Here is a 23,374-nt window from a genome sequence, read left to right as displayed (position 1 = left end):
CAGGAATGACTAGGGCACCTTCAGGCTACCTAACAGGTCAAGCAGGAATGACTAGGGCACCTTCAGGCTACCTAACAGGTCAAGCAGGAATGACTAGGGCACCGGGGTTTCCCTAGTTCAGGCTACCTAACAGGTCAAGCAGGAATGACTAGGGCACCTTCAGGCTACCTAACAGGTCAAGCACGAATGACTAGGGCACCTTCAGGCTACCTAACAGGTCAAGCAGGAATGACTAGGGCACCGGGGTTTCCCTAGTTCAGGCTACCTAACAGGTCAAGCAGGAATGACTAGGGCACCTTCAGGCTACCTAAGAGGTCAAGCAGGAATGACTAGGGCACCTTCAGGCTACCTAACAGGTCAAGCAGGAATGACTAGGGCACCTTCAGGCTACCTAACAGGTCAAGCAGGAATGACTAGGGCACCTTCAGGCTACCTAACAGGTCAAGCAGGAATGACTAGGGCACCGGGGTTTCCCTAGTTCAGGCTACCTAACAGGTCAAGCAGGAATGACTAGGGCACCTTCAGGCTACCTAACAGGTCAAGCACGAATGACTAGCACACCTTCAGGCTACCTAACAGGTCAAGCAGGAATGACTAGGGCACCTTCAGGCTACCTAACAGGTCAAGCAGGAATGACTAGGGCACCTTCAGGCTACCTAACAGGTCAAGCAGGAATGACTAGGGCACCTTCAGGCTACCTAACAGGTCAAGCAGGAATGACTAGGGCACTGGGGTTTCCCTAGTTTAGGCTACCTAACAGGTCAAGCAGGAATGTCAAGAATCTCCTGCATGCGAGGAAATTACAGACAGTTCAGAGGACTAGGGACTTTGATATGAAAGTTGCAGTGGGCATCAGGGTTCAGGAAAGTGCCTCCACTCCCTTTTTCCCTTCCCTCACAGTACCTTTGGAGCAGCATGGCAGGAGGATGCGGGACAACAACGCACATCAACCTATGTGATATGTGCATACATGGCCCACTGGCAAAGGTCACACGTGGATGATAAGGACACGTTGTGATTTTCCATTTTCCCAGTGAGTGGTGTGCTTCTCTGCTGGTGAAGGCATTGCTGTCTCAGCCTTATTCTGTGTATTGCTTTAGGCCTATGAAAAATGGCCACTGAGGTAGGTGACCCTTCATGCTCTTACACCGTAACATAATACAATAATGTGGAGAACTTCTGCAAAGTTACTACTGTTGCTTTTGCTGATACTGTTGTATCCACACTGATGCGATGCATTGTATGTTCATCTTGGTGATAATTCAGGGTGTTCTTCTATAGCTTGATTGCAAGTCTTGAGCACTGCCTGTGATATGCATTTCCCTCTATCTTTCTCAGGAGACCTGGGTTTAGATCCTGGTTTCAATTGCTTAAGTTATTTTCTCTTTTCCTAGTTCTCATGCAGGCCAAACACTCTTGCTGCCAATCCTTTTTCACAATTTGAAAAGAGAAGGGCAAGGGGGTTGGATGGGGTTCCCTACTTCAGACTACCTAACAGGTCAAGCAGGAATGCCAAGAATCTCCTGCATATGAGGAAAATACAGACAGTTCAGAGGACTAGGGACTTTGATATGAAAGTTGCAGTGGGCATTAGGGTTCAGGGAAGTGCCTCCATTCCCTTTTTCCCTTCCCTCACAGTACCTTTGGAGCAGCATGGCAGGAGGACACAGGACAACAGTACACATCGACAGATGTGATAAGAGCATACATGGCCCAGTGGCAAACGTCACACATGGATGATGGGGTCACGTTCTTTTTTTTCCATTTTCCCAGTGAGTGGTGAGCTTGTCTGTTAGTGAAGGCTTTGCTGCCTCAGCCTTCTTCTATGTATTGCCTTAGGCCTGTGAAAAATGGCCACAGAGGTAGGTGGCCCTTCACCCACTTATATTTTTACATGGTTCTATAATGTGGAGGACTCCTGCAAAGTTATTGCTGTTGCTTTTGCTGATACTGTTGTGTCCTCACCGATGCGATGCATTGTATGCCCTCATCTTTGTCATAATTCAGGCTGTGCTCCTATAGCTTTTTTGCAAGTCTTGAGCACTGCCTGTGATACACATTTCCCTCTGTCTTTCTCAGGAGGGCTGAACTCAGATCCTGGTTTCAATTGCTTAAGTTATTTTCTCTTTACCTAGTTTTCACACAGGCCATACATTTTTGCTGCCAATCCTTTTCCACAATTTGAGAAAAGGAGTGGGTTTCCCTACTTCAGTCTACCTAACGTTAAGTTCAAGCAGGAATGTCAAGAATCTCCTGCATATGAGCAAAATACAGACAGTTCAGAGGACAAGGGTCTTTGATGTGAATGTTGCAATGGGCATTAGGGTTCAGAGAAGTGCCTCCTGTCCTTTTTCCCTTTTCTCACAGTACCTTTGGAGCAGCCTACCTGGAGGACACAGGACAACCATGCACATCAACCGATGTGATATATGCATATATGGCCCACTGGCAAACGTCACACATGGATGATGGGGACAGGTTGTTATTTTCCATTTTCCCAGTGAGTGATGGCCTTGTCTGTTGGTGAAGGCGTTGCTGCCTCAGCCTTCTTCTATGTATTGCTTTAAACCTGTGAAAAATGGCCACAGAGGTAGGTGGCCCTTCTCCCTCTTATATTGTTCCATAGTGCTATAATGTGGAGGACTTCTGCAAAGTTACTGCTGTTACTTTTGCTGATGCTGTTGTATCCTCATCGATACGCTGTATACCCTCATCTTGTTCATAATCCAGGGTGTTCTCTTGTAGTTTTATTGGCATTCTGGACACTGCCTGTGATGTGCATTTCCTTCTGTGTTTCTCAGGACGGCTGAGCTGAGGTTCTGGTTTCAACTGCTTAAGTTTCCTCTTTACCTTGTTCTCATGCCTGCCAATTATTTTGGCTGCCTGTCCCCTTTTATTTGTGATTGTAAAATTGGCAAGAGGCTTACTTAGCTTTCAAAAAGATTTGCATGGTTTGCAAAGAGGCAGAGGAAGAACTTACAAGTTTTCCAAAGTAAACATTCTAAAAAAAGGGAATTGTTAGGTCTATTCTTTTTTCACCAGGGAGATTCAAACTTTTATTTTTTATTTTACTTTGTATTTGCCCTTTCAACGTGCTGCCATGTGATACCTGTTCCCCCAATCTGCCCTTCACAATGATGACTTCTGTGTCCTTGCCCAAGCCAGGCATGTGCAGAAAAGTTCCTCATGTGGGACTTGTGCAAACAGGACCTCAAGGAGAAATAATAAGTGTGAGTACTTGCCTATTTTCTAGCCTGTGCGTGCTTTTACCCATACCGGTGTTTTTATGAAGCGTTCTTTATAACCAGTTGGAGTGGGGAATCAAACCATTAGCCTTGTTTACAGATGGCTTAAATTGACATGTTGATGTCAATGGTCTGTTGACAAGTGGGGCTGTACAATTTCTCTCATATCCTCCTGTCGTTGAGTCTTAAATGAGCAGAGGTTTGGTTTCCTGCAGTAGACAGACATTTACTTTGTATGACTTGTTATATCCATCACCTGATAGAATTTTTGGCTGTAGATGAGGACTCAGTTCCTGTCTTCTGGATATTTAGTGCACGGGCCTCTCCAAAAGGTTTGAAAGAATGTGCAGAATGTGCACACTCCTATACAGTTTGAATCAGTTCTTCCAGATCCCTCTGGATTTGAGTTTGTCCTCTCAGCCCATTGTGCTTACTCCAGTCATGCAGTATATGGATTGCTGACAGCTGCCAGGGTGGCCACCTAACAGTTTAGATTTATGTTGGTCTTCTGAGCTTTCTTTGTACCTTTGTATTCACATGCAAACCTAGTGTGCTGCTGCTTAATTTGAGAAAAGAATAGCAGTGGGCTGTGGTCAGTGAATCCTAGTGGGATTCATGGATTTTCCCGGTCTTCCCATCAGTCAGACACGATGCCTTACAGAATGATAGAAGGGTCTATTGTAGACTCCACTCCAGTGTCAGCTTGGACTACTAGTTTTGCAGTCAACATGCTGATCTACAGGATGTGGAATATAATTTAAGCCAGAAACCAAGCACCTGTGCTTCTCTAAAGTCCAGAAGTGATGGATCTGGGCACCTGGGGTTAGAGGTAAACATAAAACTTTTTATGATTACAGATGAGTGCTCCTCACCAATGTTTTTAGATTTTAGAACTCAAGGAAAGGAGAATGCTTCTCCATGGGAAATAGATAATGCCATTACTGCTTCCATATTTTTTCTTTTTTTGCCTTGATACTTCAATTTACATGTAGTATTTTACATTGGCAGTGTTTAAGGTTAACGTTTAGTCCATAGGTGTTTGAATTTCATCGAATCACAACAGTTCTACAGAAGCCATGCACTTCATCTGGAGGACTTTGTCTCAAGGAATGGCCCCAAGACACCAGCTATTTATACATACGAACAGGAATTGACTTTGGGATTGACTTGGACTTTGGGTTGTTTTCATTGTTTATGATATGTGCTTTAGTACTTACTCAAGAGATGGTTTTAAATATTTTACATATGGGGACAGGTCAAAACATGTATGTACTGTATCTATGTCCTGGGGTGGAAGGCAGCAGTCTCAGGCTGAGGTCTTCCTGAGCCTTGGTCTGTCCAGGAAACAGCTTTTCTCTGAGACCTTTCACCACACCCTTCTGTTTCCTATGTGACTGGCCATAGCTATTTGGTTTGCTACCTTTCACCTCACACTAGTTGAGCTAGTCATGCTGTTGGGGTCTAGAGTCTGAAATTAGACTTAAGAACGAGTGACAGCCTGTTAAGTCTCGTTAATACCCTTTCACTACAGATAATGTAATTTAGAAGTCCTGCTATTGAGGTCACCTGAATCGGCCTCATTTCTGTGTTTTCAAAGTGTGTTTCTCACTTTGGTTTCTTGCATTTTGTAAAATATTTGTGTTCTTCCAATAAAATGTTTGAGAAGATTCCACTTGTAGATTTTTATTATTCACAATAAAAATCTGTATAGCTTTTATATATATATAAAAGTATATATAAAAGTATAGCTCTGCCGTATGCATCATTGCATGAACCAGGGAAGAGCTCTGAGCTCTATAATCTGATACATTGAGGACGGGGGCTTCATGGCAAGAGTGTGAGGTCTTCTGACCACGATGGAAGTTCTCGTCTTTGTCTAGGGCAGTATTCTCCTAAAGATAGTAGGTGATCTAATACCTCCTTAGGAGAACTGATCCTTTTGACCACTTCATGAAGGACACAAACACATATCTGGAGATTGTGAGGGTGTTGGAGGAATATCCTGATACTGCCAAAGGTGAGGCAGAAGGCAAGATGACCAGTATGTCAGCAGAAGATTGTTGCAAAAAGTCATGAGGACCACAGCTGGAAACAGAAAACACACAGTTAATTCCTGGTAAACCCTGCGTTAGAATCTTGGTCTTTTGTGTCTGAGGCATCTTTCATTACACTACACCACTAGGTCTTATAAAGGCTTTGTAATAGCAGAATTAAGTTAGTTAAATGGGTAGAAGTTTTTTGGCATTGTTTGTTCTTTAAACATATCAGGCTGGGCATGGTGGCTCACGCCTGTAATACGAGCACTTTGGGAGGCCGAGGTGGGTGAATCACCTGAGGTCAGGAGTTAGAGACCAGCCTGGCCAACATAGTGAAACCCCATCTCTACTAAAAATACAAAAATTAGCCGGGCATGTGGCGGGCGCCTGTAATCCCAGCTACTCGGGAGGCTGAGGCAGAAGAATTGCTTGGACTCAGGAGGCAGAGGTTGCAGTGAGCAAAGAGAGCGCCACTGCACTCTAGCCTGAGTGACAGAGCAAGACTCCGTCTCAAAAAATAAAAAATAAAAAATAAATAAATATATCAGTACAGTTTCTATTGCTTGTATAAAATTTCCAATTAACTAAAATTATCTACCCTCTGTGCAGCTTACCTTGATTTAAACACTTCATCAAATAACCTTATCATTGTGATCATTAAAATCTGTACCCTTTCCTATCAAAACAAGAAGAAAAGAAACTGCCCCCACAGAAAAGGAGAACAAGACCATTGCAAACAGTCTGTCCTGCCTATAGATGTGCCACACTGGGTGGTTGGGCACAGCTGTCTTCCTGGGATTTCATAGTGATCTTAAACAGCAGGTTTCAGAAACTCTGTTCTTTCCATTGAGTGTAGAGGGGCCCAGGCTGCAGTGTCTCACCTCCTGTTTGGGGGTTTTACTAGTATGCTAAGCTCAAATCACTTCTTCTCCAATTGCAGCTGAAACTTGATTGATATGCCTTTTATTACCCTCTCTTGTGTTACAGAATGAGTCTCACATTAGGCTGTGAACCACTCCCAGCCAGCTACTCTTGTCCATGCCTCCAAATGTGTGCCGCTCTTCCCAGAGATTCTCTGAAATGTTGTTCTGGGCACTGGGGAGTTTGAAAGGGACTGAAGGATTAGGGGACAGATGGCCAGTGACATTCAAGTTATTACCATCAACCAAATTCCCTTCTAGCACTGTCTCAGCCTATGGTGGCCACAGTCTTTGAAAGCTTGTGATGGGCATCCAGTAATGAATCTTGCTCTGTTACCCAGGCTGGAGTGCAGTGGTGCAATAATAGCTCACTGCAGCCTCCAACTCCCGGGGTCGTGATTCTCTTGCCTCAGCGTCTCGGTTAGCTGGAACTACAAGCATGCACTACCACGCCCAGCTGATTTTTTTCTTTTTTGTAGAGATGGGGGTCTTGCTCTATTGCCCAGGCTGGACTCAAACCCCTGGCTTCAAGCAATCCTCCTGCCTCAGCCTCCCAAAGTGCTGAGATTACAGGTGCGAGCCACTGCCACTCAGCCCAGATAAGGCTTTCAATGCCCAGTTGCACTGGCCCCCAGACAGTGGAGGGTCATTGGCCAAGTACATGTCATCTTCCCTCATTTTTTCATTGTACGAGGGAATGTGTGAGTTAAGATGAACATTGTCTCAGAAAGCCAGGGACACACTGAGACAGGAATTGCTGCTGCTGGAGGTTCCCTGAGCTATCACTATCCATAGACTAGGGAGTATCTAAGGCTGGTTCACCCTGCCATCCTAACTCCCCAGAGAAACTGTAAGTGATGATGAGGAGCCTAGATGGAGAGGGGCAATGTCTGGGAAAAGAGACATTATATGAGGGCAAGATGTGGTAAATGCCCTTAAGGAAGAAATAGAACCTACAGGGTAAGAAACTAAAGAAAAATTTGGTGAGATTCGGGGGATGCTTCTCATATGTATTTTTAACTGAGGATTAGTAATATAATAAAATAAATACATAAATAAACAGCAAAATCACAAATCATCAAGTTTCCTAGTGTAATAGCTACAACAGCCCAGTTACTATCTCTGACAGACCCTGTGCTGAGCATTAGTCTGTATCATCTTTCTTCATGCTTATAGTAATCTGGGCAGCCAGGCCCTATATGTATGTCTCAGAGAAGTCAAGTCACTTGCTCAAGGACATACTGTTAGTAAGCTGCAGAGGCAGGATTAAAGCCCAGGCATGTGTGATTCTATACCTTGTTTGATCTTAATCCTACAGCACCCTAGAATGGACAAGGGCTGGTAAACAGATATTCATTAAAGAAAATTTGAAAACAGATTTTTAGAAAAAAAAGCATTATTCTTACCATATAAACTGAAAGTTTATATCTTGTTTTATTGTCATCGAGTCCTTCTTTTCCATATATATTTATAACTCTATTGTGTTTGCAATTGATTTTCCATTGCTTTGACTTAATTTATATGCATTACCTTATTCATTTTTTTGTAACCTATGTTTTCATTTGTTTTTTAAAATAACTGTGTTCCTTTTTATTACAAAACTGTTCTCTATCTTATTGCAAAGGACTTGTCAATTCATAATGGCACAAAGGAGAGAATAACAAGTTAACTATGCAGTAATGTCACTCATCAGAGATAATTGCTTCAATTTTTTTCTTTTAGTTACAAAGACACAATGAGCAGAGGCGTAAGCAGCAGTTATTCCAGTCGGGGTTGGGTGCGTCTGTGGAAAGGTGTGCCAAACGGACCCGTTTCTCCCTCAGAGAACATTTCTTCCCGTTGTGTGGCCCCTTCTGTCTCCCGGTTTCTGCATAAGACAGGTGGGCTTAGAATTGTCACTGTAGTCTGGGGTAGAGTGGATTCTAGGCAGCTGGGGGCAGCCGTAGGGCATCGTCCCCCTAAAGGCTGTGTCAGAGGGTGGAGGCAAAGAAAAATGTCTCTTTTTTGTCCCCATTTGGGCCCTATTTCAGATCAGTGGGTATGATTTTGCCATTTGCTTTTAGTTTTTCACCAACGTCACAAAATTATATTACCACTCCGATCTTTTTATATTCCTAAGCATCACCGGAAATGCATGGTTGTGGAGGCGAGTCCATGGGGCTGAATGTGGGCTTGGCCGTGGGCGTGGCCTGAGTGCTTGCGCGGGCTCCGCCCCCAAGGCCCGATGGTCACCAGTGCGCAAGCTCAGAACGGGGCCGGGCCGCGGCTGTGAGAATGCGGGGGCGGGACTAACTCCCTTGAGGAGGCGGGATCGGAATCAGAAAGGTGGGGCCAAGATTCCCAAGGCAGGCACGGGCGAGGGGCGGTGCGCGGGGGAGGAGCCCTGAACAGTTTGCGGTGTAAGGGGAGATGTAACCCGCTGCCCAAAGAGAGCAAAGGAGACGTGTTCTGGAAGTTGATGCGACCTCCTGCCGCACCCCTCCCCTCACCTAACTCCTCAGCTGTCGCGTGTCCCTTTACTGACTCAGCTGTGGACGCCACTGGAGTGAGGTTCTGTGAACACATTTTCCTCCTTCATGCATCTCTCAGCCAGATTATTGGCTCCCTGGCCGCAGATGTGGTTACTTTGAAACATTAATAGGAAAGCCCCAAATACTAGCATACATCCAGAGCAGCACATTCAAAGAGTAATGCACCATGAACAGTTAATAGAAGGTGGGTTAAATGTTTAGAAATCTATTAATTTGCTATATTAAGACACTAAATTAAAATAATTATAGGACATCTTCAGAGATGTTGAAAATATAAAAATAAGAGGGATTTTATTATTTTACCAGAAACATTTGCTTTTAATGTTTTACCAACACTACAAAATTGAATTGCCACTCTGATCATTACATTACTTTCTTTAACGTCATAATCACATACATGCACATAATACACCATTTACTTAGGGCAGTCAATTTTAATAACACTCACTTCGATTTCTTTCATGAATCATGTGTTTTTATGAGATACTACTGTGTGTCAACCCCCCTTGGATGCCCGAAACAGCTCAGCCCAAAGAGGATGTGGTTTGAATTTAAAATACATAATTTAATCATGGGTTTAGAGTTAGGATTTTAAGTAGGACTCTTACTAATTTTTTATATACATGCATACTACATATATATACATATAATATTGGAACATGTAAGAGAATCTTAGTTTCACTGTTATCGGTTTGCTTTTCTTAAATTATTATCTATTTTTTATTTTGTGAGATGTAGTCTCGCTCTACTGCCCAGGCTGGAGTGTAGTGGCACAATCTCTGCTCACTGCAGCCTCTGCCTCCCAGGTTCAAGCAATCCTCCTGTCTCAACTTCCCGAGTAGTTGGGATTACAGGCACATGCCACCATGCCCGGCTAATTTTTTTATTTTTAGTAGAGATGAGGTTTTGCCATGTTGACCAGGCTGGTCTCGAATTCCTGACCTCAGGTGATCCGCCTGCCTCGGCCTCCCAAAGTGTTGGGATTACAGGCATGAGGCATCATGCCCAGCCTGCTTTTTTAAATAAATAGAATGATTTGATAATCATGATGGATTTATCAAGACTGATATTTTTCATCTCCCAAATCTACACTTCCTCTGTCTTCCCCAGCTTGGTAAATGGCAACTCTTTCCTTTCCATTGCTGAAGCTAAAGGCCTTGCTGTCACCCTTGAATCCTCTGTTTCTTTCATGCCCCACATTAACTCAAGTCTACCTTCAACATACAACCAGAATCTGACCACTTCCTGGCACCTCCACTGTTATGACCTTTGTCCAAAACATCTTTACAGCTCTCCTGGATTATTCTAATATCCTCTTAACTAGCCTATCTAATTCTTCACTTGCTTGATAATGGCAAGTTCTTGTAAATATATTTTGTTGAACATATGTACGTGTTTTCATTGGGTAAAGAACTTGGAATTACGTTGTTGTGTCACAGGGGATGCTTATGTTTAACTTTACTAGATAATGCCAAACAGGTTTCCCATTTGGTTGGACCAATTTACATTCTCACCAGCAGTGCAAATTCATAGCAACAGCAAGGAAAGGAATTGTATGAAGAGAGAAAACACGACCCCAATCCCACCCCATTAATGCATCAAGTACATTTATTTTTTTCGCACCTCTTTTTATGTGGAACATGCCTTCTTCATGCCATTTGAATGACACAGTAGCTTCCAGAAGATCTGTGTACATGTCACTATTGGCATGTGTGTGCATGTCACTATTGGCGGTAGACTATGAGGCTTCAGTGGGATATGACACCAACACCAGCCCACAAGACACAGCAGATGGGGTCTCGTGGGCCAAGATGAATAGAGCTGCCTTTCATGGGCTGTGAGGAACAAGGTGTGGTTCAGGAAAGGCAAAGCCTGGGCAAACTGCTCTTTCCTGCTTCTCGGCCCTATTTGCCAGTGCATTTACACCATGGAGTTATGGTGAGTGTGAACACATAAGAGAGTTTGACAAGGAGACAGAATTCAGAAAATGGCAATGGGCAGCCTTGAAGATGTGTGTTGGAGAGGGCACAGACCCACCTCTGCACCCTGCTTCCCTGAGGGTGGCTTGTGGACTGCTCGTTTGAACGTGGGCTTCAGCAGCTTTTCTCTGCCTCTTGGAAAACAGTCCCTGACCAGCTGCCAGCAATGCGGGGCCCTAGGGAGCCAGGGCCTAGAGCAGTTGATCCTGTGTGTCAGATGGAGATGGTAACTCAGTATTTACCAGGTGAGCTTTGCAGGTGGGCGGAAGTGGGGCGGGGCAGTGGGAGGATCTGCCTAGCCTCACCTAGTGCTCAGTAGTTCTGGTTGTGGTATGGTTCACAGGCCTCTATATGTTTCCGGCTTCCAGGAAATTTAGGCTTTCAGCCTTCTCTGTATGGGTAGAGAATGAAAGCTTCAAAGCCTTTTGAATAGGCTCAGAACTCCCAAAATGTCTCCAGTACCACATTCTATAAGGTCAAAGCAAGTCACAGCCCAGCCCAGATTCATGGGGGTGGAGAAAAAGACTCCACTTCTTGAAGGAAGGAGTGGCAAAGTCACAGTGCAAAGAGCTGAGCATCCAGGGATGAGAGGAACTGCTGTGGCCTGCGTTGGAATCAGCCTACTACTTTAAGTATGGAAATGTGAACCAATACTTAGAGCAGTACCTTATAAAAGGGCAGTAGCCAATATATAGGAACAAAGTCTGTATTTGAGATAGAAGCTTACCCAAGGAGTGTGAATCTCTTCTAATCTACTGTGAACATCAAATCAAAATGTGGGTCTAAAGGAACCATCTCTGGGTTTGCAAGGGGTTGGAATTTCAGCTCACTTTTCCCTCTCTTTGCCCTAAGAAGAATTGAAAATGAAGTGATATCTTCTGTCTCCAGGAGAGTAGAAGGCAAAATAAACATCCGTCTAGGCCACAATTTAAATGTTGTGCAGAGTTCAGAGGTGAGACTGTGATCTGGATAGCATTCTGAGAAGGTCCAGAGTGTTAGTTTCTGTTTTGGTTCCCATCTTAATAAAAAAGGACAAACCACCAAAAATGTTAGAAACCATAGTAGTATTTTGTTCTTTGACAATATATTTCATTGGGGGTGCTAAGGACACTTTGAAAATGCATCCCTGTAAGGTTGTTCCGTGCTGTTTTCCCCATGGAAAATTCCTTAATATTGTGTACAATGATTCATCAAAATAAAATGTTTACTTGGAATCTTTGGATGTAGACTCACAGTGGCCCTGAATATATCCTAGCCTAGGGTATTCTCAACTATGACGTGAGGAACACTGAGCCTCAGCTGTTGGTAGGTGTTGCTTCTATAGTCAAACCCCTCTGCGAATGGCACATTAGATAAATACCTATTGGAGATCTGCACTGTACTTTAGAATATTAAAGGCTTCCAGAAGCCCTGGAATGAGGAAATTTGGTTGCTGTTTGTCTTTGTCTGTTTGTGTTGCTATAAAGGACTACTGAGACTGGGTAATTTTTAAAGAAAAGAAGTTTATTTGGCTCACAGTTCTGCAGGCTTTACGAGAAGCATGGCACCAGCATCTGCCAGCATCTGCCTTCTGGTGGGGGCTTCAGGGAGCTTCCACTCATGGCAGAAGGCAAAGGAGAGCTGGTGCATGGAGATCACATGACAGGAGAGGAGGCGAGAGAGAGAGAGAGAGAGAGAGAGAGAGAGAGAGAGAGAGAGAGAGAGAGAAGGAGGTGCCAGGCTCTTGTCAACAACCAGTTCTAGTGGGAACTAAGAGTGAGAGCTCACTCACTCCCGTGAGAATGGCGCCAAGCCATTTACGATGAATCCAGCTCCATGACCCAAACACCTCCCACCAGGCCCCACCTCTAACACTGAGGATTAAATTTCAGCATGAGACCTAGAGGGGCCAAAGAAACCATATCCAAACCATAGCACCATTGTTAAAGGAGTACCTATTAACATCTACATCACAGATTCCTTACCTGGGGAGGGCTTGGGAAGCACCTGTGAAATGTTTTTTGTTTTGTACATGTGTCCAGGCCCTGACTCTGCTCCACACCTCCTTCTGAATCAGAATATCTAGAGTGAAGCTGGGGGTATGTATATTTTCAAGGATCATGGATCATTCTGAAGAGCAACTCTAATTACAAACCATTAAAGGCATGCATGTTTTGTGGAGCTGAGTTTGGAAACTACGGGTCTAAGACAACATACTTATTTTGCTGGCAAGGACATTGAGATCCCAGAAGGGGAAATGACTTGCCCATGTATGGATAGAACAAATAATCTAATCTTTGAACCCTTTTCCCCGTTATATACATGGCAGTCCATTTCTTGGTTTTAGTCTGTGCCTGCACAAGCAGAAACACTGAGCAATTTATTGGATGAATTTGAACATGGCAGTGCAATGGTTTAATCAAATGAGTGTCTATCATGCTACAAACATGTTCTTTCTGTGGAGCCTATTACAGCAGCTTCCCCTGGAAAACCAACCGGAAACCAACCCTGCTAGCCACCTTGATCTTGGACTTCTAGACTCCAGAACTGTGAGAAAATCAATGTCTGTTGTTTAAGCCACCCACTCTGTAGTATTTTGTTATGGCAGCCTAAGCCGACTAACACACATGCAAGGATCTCTGGCTATGGATAATTAACTTTGCAGTTCCCAGAAATGAAATCTACCAAAATGATTCTCTGGTTTAGCCAACAGAGGTGCCTGGCATTTGAGTCATCCATCACACTAGCCTAGCAGCCAGAGGGATAGCTCACGTACAAGTCCCAGGCATGAGCCATTAATTAAACAGACCCAGAGCCTCTAGAATGAGGGATGATCAGGAGAACCTTAGTAAGAAATCTGTTACAACACTTGTGAATCTCCCCCTTGATCTTCCCCCCAAAGCACTTGTACCTCATTGACCTTAGCAACTTACAGTGGGCAGGATAGTCCCAAACCTTCAGAAATGAACTGGGGCTGGGCACAGTGGCTCATGCCTATAATCCCAGCACTTTGGGAGGCCAAGGTGGGTGGATCACTTGAGGTCAGGAGTTTGAGACCAGCCTGAACAACACAGCGAAACCCCACCTCTACTAAAAATACAAAAATTAGCTGGGCACAGTGGCCACACCTGTAATCCCAGCTACTCAGGAGGCTGAAGCAGGAGAATCACTTAAACCCGGGAGGCAGAGGTTGCAGTGAGCCATGATCACTCCACTGCACTCCAGCCTGGGCAACAGAGTGAAACCGTGCCCCCATTCCCCACAAAAAAAGAAAGAAATGAATTGGAAACTGACTTAAAGTTAATGTTAAAGCCAATGGACCAGAACACTCCTGCAGTAGTGCCTACCTCAGAGTGAAGGGAGCATTTATGGAGGTTAAGGGAAACTGAAGCTTTTCTCTGAGTCTGCCCGCCAGTAAGCTGAGTGAGACCCTAAACCCCTCCTCTGGGATTATTCCACCACTGCCTGGACATGCTCAGCATCAGTCAGCATCCACACATTGCTTCCAGATGGAGTGTTCCTCCTCTGGCTAGTGGCTATGGGGGCTGCCCTGAGGTTCTGTTGCTTCCTCTAACTTCTGTGCTGCAACACATGGTATCATGGAAAACACGATAGTTATCTTCTGCACCCTTTGAGGAATGCAGAGCGAAGGCATGGAATGGGAGGTTCCCCCATCCTTTTCTTTCTAGTTCCACTATATCATGTTCCGTATTCACCCTACTGTACAGGCAAACCTCCTGACTTCAGAAATCTCTAGGCAGAAACAGATGCTAGTCTCCAATATATGGCCACATGGGTTACCTGGACCCTGGAGAAAGGGGTTATAAGGGTAAGCAGGGGGAAAATGGAAGCTATGAGAGCTCCCCCTCCTCATCAACAGAGGAAATAAATGCAATAGCATATTCTTGTGGGAATTTCAGGGATTTTTGCCACTATTCAAGACCTGGAAAATGCAGATATTATTCCTGCCACATGTAGTTAGTGTGAATCCACAGCTAAAACAAGGCTCTCCAGCTGGTGTAGGCTACCGTGCTAGTAGGTCTGCCCCTTGGCCCTTATCATCTAGCAGATCCAATGGTACCCAAGATGTTTGGAGTAAATCATAATGCTATATGGGTTTAACAAACAGAAATTCTACAAATAAAGAAAAAAAAAGAATGCCATTTGGAGCCTGTGGCAAGCCCTGGTAGGAGATTCACCACAGAGGCTGCTAGGATGCAATATATACTATGAACCAGCAACCAATTTATAGAGCTATTCCTTCCACTGCCAAGATTAGCAAGTCTGGGAGCAGAGGAGTGGAAATAAAGGTGGTGTCTCTCATAATGACACCTGACCCATTGCAACAGTTTTGCTTCCCGTACCTACAACTCTGATCTCTACTAGATTAGAGGTTTAAATTTCCTAGGAAGAAACACTTTTAGTAGTATAAGACAAAACAATGGTTTCACTGAATTTGAAGCCACTCTTAGCTCCCCAGAACCATGCAAAAAAAGGTGATTTTGTTGTTTTTGCTGTAGAATGATGACAGACAGTAATATAGATGATTCTCAGGGCATCCTCTAAGGTATCGTTTTATACTACAATCCTGAGGGGTGCATGACATAATATTGCAACCCTACAAAGGACTCCCAAGGGCTCAGACTCCTTAGGAATGAAGGACTGAGCCTCCCCAGTGGCTAAAGCAAAGGGGATGTGGAATTGATAGAGAAATCATAAGTAACAGAACCACCACATGGCTATGTACAGAAATGAAGACCCTACCCTCTACTTATATTTCCCTGTTTATTGTCTTCCTTTTTTTTTTTTTTAAACTTTTCTCACCTCTTCTTTCTTTAGTATTATAAATAGGATAGAGTGGTGATGGTGAATTCACCGTTTAGATCATGGAATTATAGAATATCCAATTGGGATAATGGCAGAACTAGAAAAAGAAAAGACATCACTGGGAGAATGTGAACTATAAACAGAGGCCCCGTGACTTCACCTCTGACTATGGTAGCTGGAAATGTTTGTATGTGTCGCCTCTCTCTTGGTTGCATGTGGATTAATTAAATTATGCCAAGAGGGAACGTTTTTGGCATCGTATGAATGGGAGAAGGGTGTTTATACATGCTGGGAATACAAGGAATGAAAAGTAATTACTGTCTCTGTTACTTTTTTTTTTCCTACCTAACATCTTCTCTTTGGGGGAACTGCTAAAAATCACCGGGATTCGCTTCTCCAGAACAAAGGAGTACTTGGAGGATAAATACAGGTGATAGACAGACATTACTACCCAGTAAAGCCCCAAATATTGGATATCCTTATTTGTCCTGGAGCCTCTGCCTGTTAAGAATTTGATTACAGGCCGGGCGCGGTGGCTCAAGCCTGTAATCCCAGCACTTTGGGAGGCCGAGACGGGCGGATCACGAGGTCAGGAGATCGAGACCATCCTGGCTAACACGGTGAAACCCTGTCTCTACTAAAAAAAATACAAAAAACTAGCCGGGCGAGGTGGCGGGCGCCTGTAGTCCCAGCTACTCGGGAGGCTGAGGCAGGAGAATGGCGCAAACCCGGGAGGCGGAGCTTGCAGTGAGCTGAGATCCGGCCACTCCAGCCTGGGCAGCAGAGCGAGACTCCGTCTCAAAAAAAAAAAAAAAAAGAATTTGATTACTTTGCCCAGAATCATTTAGATTATTTGGCTCAACAAAACTTGGCTTATGAACCACACCTCTAAGTTCCTAAGCACGTTTCAGGAAAGGTTTGAAACAAAGCTATTAGATTTGTACTAAAACTACTCAAATTGGGGACTTGTGGTAAGCCATGCCTTGGAAGACAGGATGTTTATAACTCTCTGACCACTGCCACCCCTATATTGGGAGACGAGGGTTCTAAAAACAGTCTCTCTGAGTTTCTGGAAAAGGAGATCAATGCCAGTAGTCATTCAGGTGACCAGTATCTGTCTGAGTCTGAATGCAGTTACAAAACTGCACCCAAGGAAGAGGTCAAGGATGGTAACAGAAAGCCCAGGCTGTAGATCGGTCTGAGGGAAGTCCGGGGCCTGAAACCTGCATCTCTGCCTGTAAAGCCAGAAGTCTGGGAATATCAGGAGAGGACCTAGAGGAAAGGAAACAGGAAATTATAAAGAATCAGGGCAGAATAGGAATTTACCTTTGATTTGGCATATAAGAGAGGAGATCCCTCCCATTTGGTGCTTTAAGAGAATTGTACCTTTGTGAAAGTCGGAGTTAAAAGACAGTTTCTGTTGCTCAGAAGCGTGTTAGTAGTTCTCAAGAGAATTTCAGTTAACTTTACGGTTAAATCTATGCCAAAAGTTGCCAGAGATATTCAGCTCATGAAAGCCCAGCAATCACAAAAGAGAGCAAGTTGATAAATCAGAGGATGCTGTAGTTTCACTGGCTGTCTTGCCTTTTTTGCGGGAAGGTGGGACAGCAGTATTGTAGTATGAGAGAAATTACCTGCAGTGAAGTGGAGGAAATGATTTGAAAAGTGAAACATAAAGCCAAAAAGCCTGTACTATTTGCAAGTTAAAATTTTAAACTGGGAGTAACTTTAGAAATGTGTATATTTTAACATGTTCTGTTAATGGGCAAAAAGTTGTGTTTTCTGAGGAAAACGTGACATTTAATTATTTACAATTTCCACATGAAACCCAATTTGATTTGAGTTCCTTTTATAAAGAATGCTTTTGATGTTTCATTAAAAATAATTTCTTTTGTTAGAATTCCCATCCTTGAACGGGCGTGGAGGCTCATGCCTGTAATCCCAACACTTTGGGAGGCCAAGGTGGGCAGATGGCTTGAGGCCAGGAGTTCAAGACCAGCCTGGGCAACATGACAAAACCCCGCCTCTACAAAAAAAAAAAAAATACAAAAATTAGCTGGGCGTGGTGGCATGTGCCTGTAGTCCTAGCTACTCAGGAGGCTGAAGTGGGAGGATCGCCTGAGCCTGGGAAGCAGAGGTTGCAGTGAGCTGAGACTGCACCACTGTACTTCAGCCTGGGCAACAGAGTGAGACCCTGTCTAAAAAAAAAAAAAAAATTCCCATCCTCTTTTTTAAGTGACTATGAGTTCCATCAATTCTCCATAGTGTAGTGGTGCGCGGCTTGGGAGTGCTGAAATGACGCTACAGGATGGAGTGTCTAGCCCTGGTTCCACAAATTCCAGGATCCATGGCATCCACTTGTATCATGAATTTTACGAGAAAACTTTAAAGGATGCCTTCCAATTTATTTTTTTCTTTCTTTTTTGTTTGTTTGTTTTTGGTTTTGGGGGTTTTTTTGGTTTGTGTGTGTGTGTGTTTTTTTTTTGAGACGGAGTCTCGCTCTGTCACCCAGGCTGGAGTGCAGTGGCATAATCTCGGCTCACTGCAACCTCCGCCTCCTGGGTTCAAGCGATTCTCCTACCTCAGCCTCCCAAGTAGCTGGGACTACAGGCATGCACTACCATGCACAGCTAATTTTTTTTTTTTTTGTATTTTCAGTGGAGGTGGGGCTTCACCATGCTGGCCAGGCTGCTCTCGAACTCCTGATCTTGTGATCCACACGCCTCAGCCTCCCAAAGTGCTGGGATTACAGGTGTGAGCCACCGTGCCCAGCCCCAATTTCTTAAATAATAAAAATAAGATTAAAATTAGTCATGCAATGAATGTCTCACATTAGTAGGAAGAATAATATTGTTTGCAATATTTTATCACTCTGCCACTATACTTCTCTGTGTTTCTCTCTTCTCTTGAAAATTGTTAATAATAGTCCCTATCTCAGGGTTGTTGTGAGGATTAAATGATGTATATAGGCCAAGCATGGTGGCTCACGCCTGTAATCCCAGCACTTTGGGAGGCTGAGGTGGGTGGATCATCTGAGGTCAGGAGTTTGAGACTAGCCTGGCCAACATGGTGAAATCCTGTCTCCACTAATAGTACAAAAATTAACCAGGCATAGTAGTGCACACCTGTAATCCCAGCTACTCAGGAGGCTAATGCAGGAGAATCGCTTGAATCTGGGAGGCGGAGGTTGCAGTGAGCCGAGATCGCACCATTGCACTCCAGCCTCGGTGAGACTCCGTCTCAAAAAAAAAAAAAAAAAAAAAAAAAAAAAGATGTATATAAAGTGCTTAGAACATTGTATGGCATATTGTAAGTGTGCACTGTTTCCATTTATTATTTCTCTGTAACTGAGTTGAGTATATGAATATATAATATACATGTATCACTCTTTGACTCAATCACTTGAATCATTGATTAGGTGACTTCACATTTATTAAATTCATTCCACATCAGTAAAATATAATTCCTTATCATTTTAATGGCCACATAGTATTCTATTATATAGGTGTGTTATTTTTATTTAACCAGCTCCTACTGTTTGATGTAGGAGTTTATTTCCACTGTTCTGCTATTATGTTTTCCTTTCTTTTTTTTTTTTTAATTTTACATTAGTTTCTTAATTTGACCCCAGGTGAACTCATGTTTTGCTCTTATGATCAACACTAAAATTTAAGATCATATAAACATCACTGGGCCCCTGTCCAATTTTTTTTTTTTTTTTTTTTTTTTTGAGACAGGGTGTGGCTCTGTCACCCAGGCTGGAGTGCAGTGGTGCGATCTTGGCTCACTACCACCTCCACCTCCCTGGCTCAAACCATCCTCCCACATCAGCCTCTTGAGTAGGTGGGACTACAGACACGTACCACCAGGCCCAGCTAATTTTTGTATTTTTATTAGTAACAGGGTTTTGCCATGTTGCTCAGGCTGGTCTTGAACTGCTGAGCTCAAACAATCTGCCCACCTCAGCCTCCCAAAGTGCTGGGATTTCAGGCGTAAGCCACTCTGCCCAGCCTTCAATTTTTAAGTTTTGAAAATTAATCACATATTTATTGTTTAATTTTTATCTTAACAATGACATTCCACAGGTTTGCTCATGAAAATTTCATGATGTGAAGAAGCTCTGGGCTACGTGAAGACTATTGGCCATTCTTATTTTTATATTTATTTATTTGATACAGAGTCTTGCTCTGTTGCCGAGGCTGGAATGCAATGGAGCAATCTCAGCTCACTGCAACCTCCACCTCCCTGGTTCACGTGATTCTCCTGCCTCAGCCTCCCAAGTAGCTGCGATTACAGGTGCCTGCCACCATGCCTGGCTAATATTTTGTATTTTTAGTAGAGACGGGGTTTCACCATGTTGGCCAGGCTGGTCTCCAACTCCTGACCTTAGGTGATCCGCCCGCCTTGGCCTCCCAAAGTGCTGGGATTACAGGTGTGAGCCACCCCGCCCAGCCCATTTTTTAGTTTTAAAGTATTTCCATATGGCCTGTGATCTGTTTGGAAACAAGACATTTACAAAGTCAAGGAAATCATAGTTTGTGTGATCACCCAGGAACCTTGTAGGATATACAGATACTACTGAAGAAAGATAGGAAGGCACTTATTTTAACTCAGAGTCCACCTGATACTCTTAGCACCGCCCTCCAAATTTCATTCTAAATGCAATAAATTCATCTTAATATCTTAATTTTTAATCGAAGCAAAAGCAATACATGTGTATAGTTTTTAAAAATCAAACAGTAGAAAAAAGACATAGAATGAAAAGTAATAAAACTGTCCTTCTCAACTCTTGCATCCCCAAATCAGAAACACAAACTTTTACACATGCTTGTTTAGAGATTATACCCCTCTTTTTCAATAGCATGCCTTTATTACTATTTCTTGACTTGATGACATGAGGCATTTTCTGCTGACTTCCTGCCGCCCCCCTCAGCTCTCCTTCCCCCTGAATATAGTCATATCACTAATTTTTAACTCTTCTGTTGGCTACCTGGTTCAATGAATAGCAAAGTGGAATGCTCTGATTGGATTTTCTCATCACTGACTCCAGAGTCTTGATCCATGTGCCAATATTCAAACAGATTCCCTTTCTCACACTTTTAGCAACTGCTCAAAATCTGAGGTTGCTTCATATGTGAAACATGAGTTTCTTGCACAGTTTTTAATGTTTTCCCCTGTAGTTTCTTTCTGTCATTTTTTTTCCTTTGGGTTGAAGAAATGTATGCCTTCCAGAACATGTTATTAATGTCCTCCAGCTTATTATTCAATCCATCTATTGCTTAGAGTTCATTCCATTCAATTGGGTCTATTCACTTCGATTCTAATTGGAAGCTTTGCCTGCTATCTGAGCCATTCTTGTTCAGTTTATCTTTCCTTAGGTTTTTAGTTACCTTTCCCCGTTTTTCTTTTTATTTTTTCTTATTGCATTCTGTGCCAATTGTCATTTCCTAAAGTTCGCGCTGTTTTGTTTTACGGATGCAAAAACTTCTCAGATATGTTTAAGGATTTTCAAATTTTTAAGCTATATTCTGTTCCTTCCAATATTTACTTGAGAGTCAATTTTTCATTCTGTCTTAGACGATTTTGGTTATATTGCAGGCTTTCCACAAATGCCGATTTTTTTTTTCTTTTTTTGCCACCCATTTATACTAAAAGATGAGGCAATGGAAAGAATGAGTGGCAAGTCTGCATGCACGAGCGGAGTTGGTCGCTTTGCTCTAGGGTGGGTGAGCAGGTGGGTGGAAGTCAGCCATCCTGCCGAGGAGCCCCCAAATGCCATAAAGTTAGTGGCTCTAAATATATACCTGCAGGTGGACGTTGAGAATCACCGAGGCCAGGATGTAGAAGTAGAAGAAGTTCTTGCGCAGCCGCCAGGCCAGGTCGAAGAAGGTGAGCAGCGTGCGCGTGAGCGTCTTGCAGAAGGCGCCGTACGAGCCGCGGGTCCCCTGCGAGCGCGACAGCCGCACCGCCAGGCCAGACAGGGCCGCCGCCGCCATGGACCTGATGCCGCCTCCAACATAGTGCCCAGAGCCCAAGACCTCCATCAGGCTCCGCTGACCCACCGACCGTGGGACAGAGGGATGGACGCGGGGAAATACGGGCGGGAGGCCTGCTGGGCGGCTGCTGATTCGAGCTGCGTTGCAAGGCGGAAGCCCTCCTTTCCCGGCAGGGCTCTGGCCCCAGCGGTCAGTGGCGCCCTGCCAGGTTCCGCCCCGCCCCACGGGGTCCGCGTGGCCTAGAGTCAGTTTAGCCTGACTGTCCTGGCCCGGGCCCCAGAACCCCAGGATAGGCAGGGCACGTGCTGACGTGGGATACCTAGCTTCTAACCCAGGCTGTCTTTTCTTTAAAATTATGTTTAATTGTTAAGTTTTTTTCAGTTTTTAAGTTTTAACAAAAGCAACACAAAACTTGCTCAAAACGATAGAGAATGTCCTTCATAAGCATGATCTTGAGCAACTCAGAAGTACAAACCCATTTCCTGTTGTCTCAGATCCCTTTAGGAACGTTTTTCAGTCTTCTACTCTGAGCTAGTACAAATATACAAAACCCACAACTTTTCTGGACTTTAAAGTGTGTGCATTCTGCTTGAATAATTCAAGCAATACTTCTGTTTTTGTGTTAGATCCTTCGTATTCTTCTGATTGGAAAAGTCATTCAATCAAGTTTTTAGAAATTTTCAAAGCAGAAATATGTAAAACAATAGAAAGCAAATTCCCTACACAGCTTCACTTTCCCCTCCTACCCTTGCCACGAACTACTATTACGTTTACTGTATCTACTTCCCGACTTTATGTATTGACATATTGCTCTTACCTTTTCAAGAATGTACACCTACCTCACTCTCTTTGATGACTGAATAGTGGTCTATATATATAGTGACTAATAATGGTCAATAATTTATTTAACCAGATCCCTATTGATGGACATTCTGAATGTTTCTAGTTTTTCATATGTCAAAAATTGTTTCAGTGAACATCATTGTACATATGAATTTACAAGTGGCAGAACAGTAGGAATAGTATGACCCCGTCTTTATTTATGAAAACAATTACATATACATATACATTTAGTTTCCAAAGCCAAAACGTTTTACTAATACATGTGATTGATCAAAAAAGTTTAGAGATCAGGGCTCTATGTTACCTTGAGTGTTAACAATCTTAAATTTTTTTATTGCCAATATGATAGGCGATACAGTTCATTATTCTTCTAATTTGCATTCATTTAATTATCAGTGCAGTTGAGCAACTTTTCTAAATTTCTGAACTTTCCAATATTGTTTTTCTGATGGCTTGTAAAACATTAAACATTATAAATGTTTATTATGAGAAAAGTAAAATTCCTGGGCTCATAACCCCCAGAGAGAAAGACTGCTAATTTGCATATGTTTTTATCAATTGTTTGCATATATTTATTAAGCACAAACATGTATACACACATAGATATATTTACAAATCGTAAAACAAAAATGGAATCAGATAAAACTATGCAGTCCAGGCGCGGGGGCTCATGCCTGTAATCCTAGCACTTTGGGAGGTTGAGGCAGGCAGATCACCTGAGATCAGGAGTTCAAGACCAGCCTGGCCAGCGTGGTGAAACCCCGTCTCTACTAAAAATACAAAAATTAGCTGGGTGTGGTGGCACTTGCCTGTGGTCCCAGCTACTGAGGAGGCTGATGCAGGAGAATCGCTTGAACCCATGGGTGGAGGTTGCAGTGAGCCGAGATCATGCCACTGCACTCCAGCCTGGGTGACAGAGCTATACCCCGTCTCAAAAGCAAACAAACAAACAAAAAACAAATAAAACCAAACAAACAAAACAACATATACCCCCACCATTGCTTTTAAACATAATGAT

The 23,374-nt window shown here is 43.4% G+C and overlaps 1 protein-coding gene across 2 annotated transcripts; it reads right to left on the bottom strand.

Annotated features, from left to right (window-relative positions):
- Positions 1–357: 357 nt before the first annotated feature.
- SMIM10 (small integral membrane protein 10) lies at positions 358–21,668 on the bottom strand. Of its 2 annotated transcripts, none has more exons than XM_045383361.3 (2): positions 21,322–21,668; positions 358–5,330 (listed from the first exon to the last, which is right to left on the bottom strand). In XM_045383361.3, exons 1-2 carry the CDS (start codon positions 21,559–21,561, stop codon positions 5,316–5,318), a joined length of 255 nt encoding a protein of 84 aa, XP_045239296.1. In that variant the 5' UTR covers positions 21,562–21,668; the 3' UTR covers positions 358–5,315. The 2 variants fall into 2 exon arrangements, with proteins under 2 accessions (XP_045239296.1, XP_005594701.1); XM_005594644.5 differs by lacking the exon at positions 358–5,330 and adding an exon at positions 13,032–16,789.
- Positions 21,669–23,374: the final 1,706 nt, after the last annotated feature.

This window comes from Macaca fascicularis, chromosome X (genome assembly GCF_037993035.2).
Source record: "Macaca fascicularis isolate 582-1 chromosome X, T2T-MFA8v1.1".
Lineage (NCBI taxonomy): Eukaryota > Metazoa > Chordata > Mammalia > Primates > Cercopithecidae > Macaca > Macaca fascicularis.
This window is presented reverse-complemented; position numbering and strand designations above follow the sequence as displayed.